This window comes from Anarrhichthys ocellatus, unplaced genomic scaffold (assembly GCF_004355925.1).
Source record: "Anarrhichthys ocellatus isolate YVR2014 unplaced genomic scaffold, GSC_Weel_1.0 scaffold6330, whole genome shotgun sequence".
Classification (NCBI taxonomy): domain Eukaryota; kingdom Metazoa; phylum Chordata; class Actinopteri; order Perciformes; family Anarhichadidae; genus Anarrhichthys; species Anarrhichthys ocellatus.
In genome coordinates this window covers 1-2,953 of record NW_022286304.1, presented here as the reverse complement: position 1 = coordinate 2,953, position 2,953 = coordinate 1, and the positions used below count along the sequence as shown (strand labels likewise).

Here is a 2,953-nt window from a genome sequence, read left to right as displayed (position 1 = left end):
AAGAGTGTACACGCTATCCACTTAATATGCAGATAAAGAGTGTACACAGGTGTGATTTTCCAAAACGATCTACAATAAAGCAAGAACTTCCCGGATAGTTTCCTGATCCTCACTGACTGCATGTTGTAAAACGATGGGAAAATTAATTGAGTGAAAATATAATGAATTTAGGGTTTTATGTTGATGAGTAAATTCCACTCTTACTGAGATACTTTTAAATACTTCCACATATCTGGATGCATTACATGACTGACAGCTTTGAAGTTTTCTTGTCTATAAATGATGGTTTTCATTTCCAGAATTTTCTTTCCTGCATATATATATATATATATATATATATATCTATATATATATCTATATATATCTATATCTATATCTATATCTATATATCTATATCTATATATCTATATATCTATATATCTATATATATATATATATATATCTATATCTATATCTATATCTCACTCAGCTCAATTTGACACCAAGTTTTTTTTTTTCCATAGAAAGTCTGCTCTTTTTCCTGTTAAAGCTCCTTTTTAAAGTACGATTCCAGGACAAAGTCCTTGTAATATCCCTTCAACGTGTGAACTAAATCTCTGTGTGTTACAGGAGGAACTGATTTTGGAAATAGTCAATGATCCAAACTGTAAACCCAAACAATTCAGACACTCCTACCTGCGCAGCACCCTGGTCCTCATTCTGGTAACTCTCATGGTAAGACACGCACACGCGCGCGTGTGCGCGCACACACACACACACAATATCTGTAGTCTGATACCTAAAGAGTTTAGTGGGTGTGGAATACAGCGTGGGCTGAAGCGCTACCTGATAGGCATGATTCAGGGTAAACACATTGTCAGTAAATGTATCTCCCTGCACAGATCACGAACTGCTGACATGTTCACCTGCCCAAATGAAAGTGTTTCACAACCAAAAGATCAGTTTAATTTTCATGGAACAACAGCTGTAACTTCATATTATTGTCAGTCAAACAATCCTAATTATTTCCTGCTGATTTGGTAACATGATTGCATTCATTATAAAAAGATTGCTACGACGGTGCATTAGAAAGAACAAGCAACATTTGGTGTGTTTGTTTGTGTTCTAGCTGATACTGATCATTGGTCTCGCTCAAGCCCTGGTGGTGTTTCGAGTGGTGGCCGCCCCCTTGATGTCTGAAGGCAGCTGGGAGTTTATCGGGGATCATGCCAACACTGTGGCGATCATGCTTGGAGCCGTGCTGCACTATCTCACCATTCAGATCATGACCCGCGTACGTATACCTGTATCCTGATCCTCATGCTGCATTCACACGTCTGTATATGGGAAGAAAAAACACATTAACACATTATTCCAAGCTGTTCCTAGTGCTAACCTTGTAGCCACACCAGATAAGCAGCCTGAATTAGCTTCTTTTGTTGTGTTTAATATTTGCAGCAGTTCCTTACGAAGTAAAACCAGATACAAACAACTCCAGTGGTGGTGCATTTGCAGCCATTCTGCCCACAGTTTGTCAACATGTCTGAAGTTCTTTTCACCAAGTGGGAGATGTTGTTGGTGTCAGAAATTCTTGAAATCTCCAACTCCTCAAGATACCCTCACTTCGTTGTACAGGGCCCAGTTCCTGCACACTCAGCGTTGTGTTCATCCTGCGTTATATAAAGGAAGAGGTGTAACTAGTGTTAGCTGTCTCATCATGGGTCCAGGTGTGGTGAAAGAAAGTCACAGCAACGGGATGTCCTATGACCTCATCATCAAGTATGTTACTCCAGTATTTGAATCACAATACATTGTCCCGTGGAAACACAGGCAGTCTTAAATCACAGACTAACCCTAACCCTGCTGGAACTGAAGTGAATGGGGCCAAAGTAAAACCTCCTCCTGTCAAATAAAGCGCTGTCATGAACATGCTGCTATTAAGAGATCAGACTCAAAGCGTGTTTGACTTTTACCATCCTGCCTTGTATATGAGCACAACAGATTCTAGATCAAAGTGTCTTGACAACTTACACAAGTCAACTCAGAAGGGAGCTGAGGAAGGACAAAATAAACTAGAGATGGCAATTTGGGCCAGTGGCCCCTTCCTCACTTCCTACCACCTACTTTCGGCGCCCTTGCTCTGACCACAAGTGCAATAAATGTCACTTCTGTCCATCCTGATAGAGGGATCCTCCTTTGTCTTTTAAACTGACAGAACAATCATCCCACCACTGAGGAAACAGGAAGACGGTTCTGCATCTGATATTTGTGAACAAGCTTGTGAACACACAGCCTCCTGCTCTTAGTAAGGTCAACCTGCCGACAATGTAATAACTATCAAATGTCTCCTGTCTGTCTGTTCGTCTCTCTCACTCAACATCACCTGTAGGTAAACAGATGGGTGTCCCTCAAGCTGTGTCACATAGGTGAGAACAAAGTAGGAAACTTTGTTCAGTGTGTTGTTGATAGTAAACAAATGCAATAAAAGATCTAGAAATGCATACATTTCTCCATTGATTTAAAGCAGTTAATTCTAGTTAAAATATCTAAATACATTCTTTATATTGTGAGACCAAATCAAATATTCAAAGACATTTTGTCACATATCTCACAGTACATGAATGCATTGCCATATGTGTGTTTTCAGAGAAGACCAACTCATTTGCAGCCACAGAGAGGAACTTCACAGTCAAGATGTTCACCTTCCAGTTCTTCACTCTCTTCTCCTCACTCTTCTATGTGGCCTTCTTCCTGGGCAGGTACTCTGTCTGTAACTGTCTGTCTGTGCTCAGTGTGTCTCTTATAGTCCATCTACATGTCAGAGTGTCTGTCCATAACTGTGTCTCTGTCTGTAACGGTCCGTCTGTGCTCAGTGTGTCTCTTATAGTCCATCTACATGTCAGTGTCTGTCCATAACTGTGTCTCTGTCTGTAACGGTCTGTCTGTGCTCAGTGTGTCTCTTATAGTCCATCTG

At 40.5% G+C, this 2,953-nt stretch overlaps 1 protein-coding gene across 2 annotated transcripts; it reads left to right on the top strand.

The window, feature by feature from the left end:
• Positions 1-500: 500 nt before the first annotated feature.
• Positions 501-2,947, top strand: LOC116380187 (anoctamin-9-like). 2 transcript variants are annotated; one of them, XR_004212519.1, is made up of 4 exons: positions 501-714; positions 1,109-1,273; positions 1,438-2,405; positions 2,627-2,738. XR_004212519.1 is itself a non-coding variant. In XM_031842131.1 (4 exons), the coding sequence occupies exons 1-4, from the start codon at positions 712-714 to the stop codon at positions 2,893-2,895; spliced, it is 474 nt and encodes a 157-aa protein (XP_031697991.1). In that variant the 5' UTR covers positions 501-711; the 3' UTR covers positions 2,896-2,947. The 2 variants fall into 2 exon arrangements, 1 of the variants encoding a protein (XP_031697991.1); XM_031842131.1 differs by having other exon boundaries at positions 2,369-2,405; positions 2,627-2,947.
• Positions 2,948-2,953: the final 6 nt, after the last annotated feature.

Excerpts from the sequence above, each read along its gene's own strand:
- LOC116380187 (XM_031842131.1), top strand. Across the intron at positions 1,274-2,368 it reads CCATTCAGATCATGACCCGC|GTAAACAGATGGGTGTCCCT; the intron begins GTACGTATACCT and ends CATCACCTGTAG. Across the intron at positions 2,406-2,626 it reads CCTCAAGCTGTGTCACATAG|AGAAGACCAACTCATTTGCA; the intron begins GTGAGAACAAAG and ends GTGTGTTTTCAG.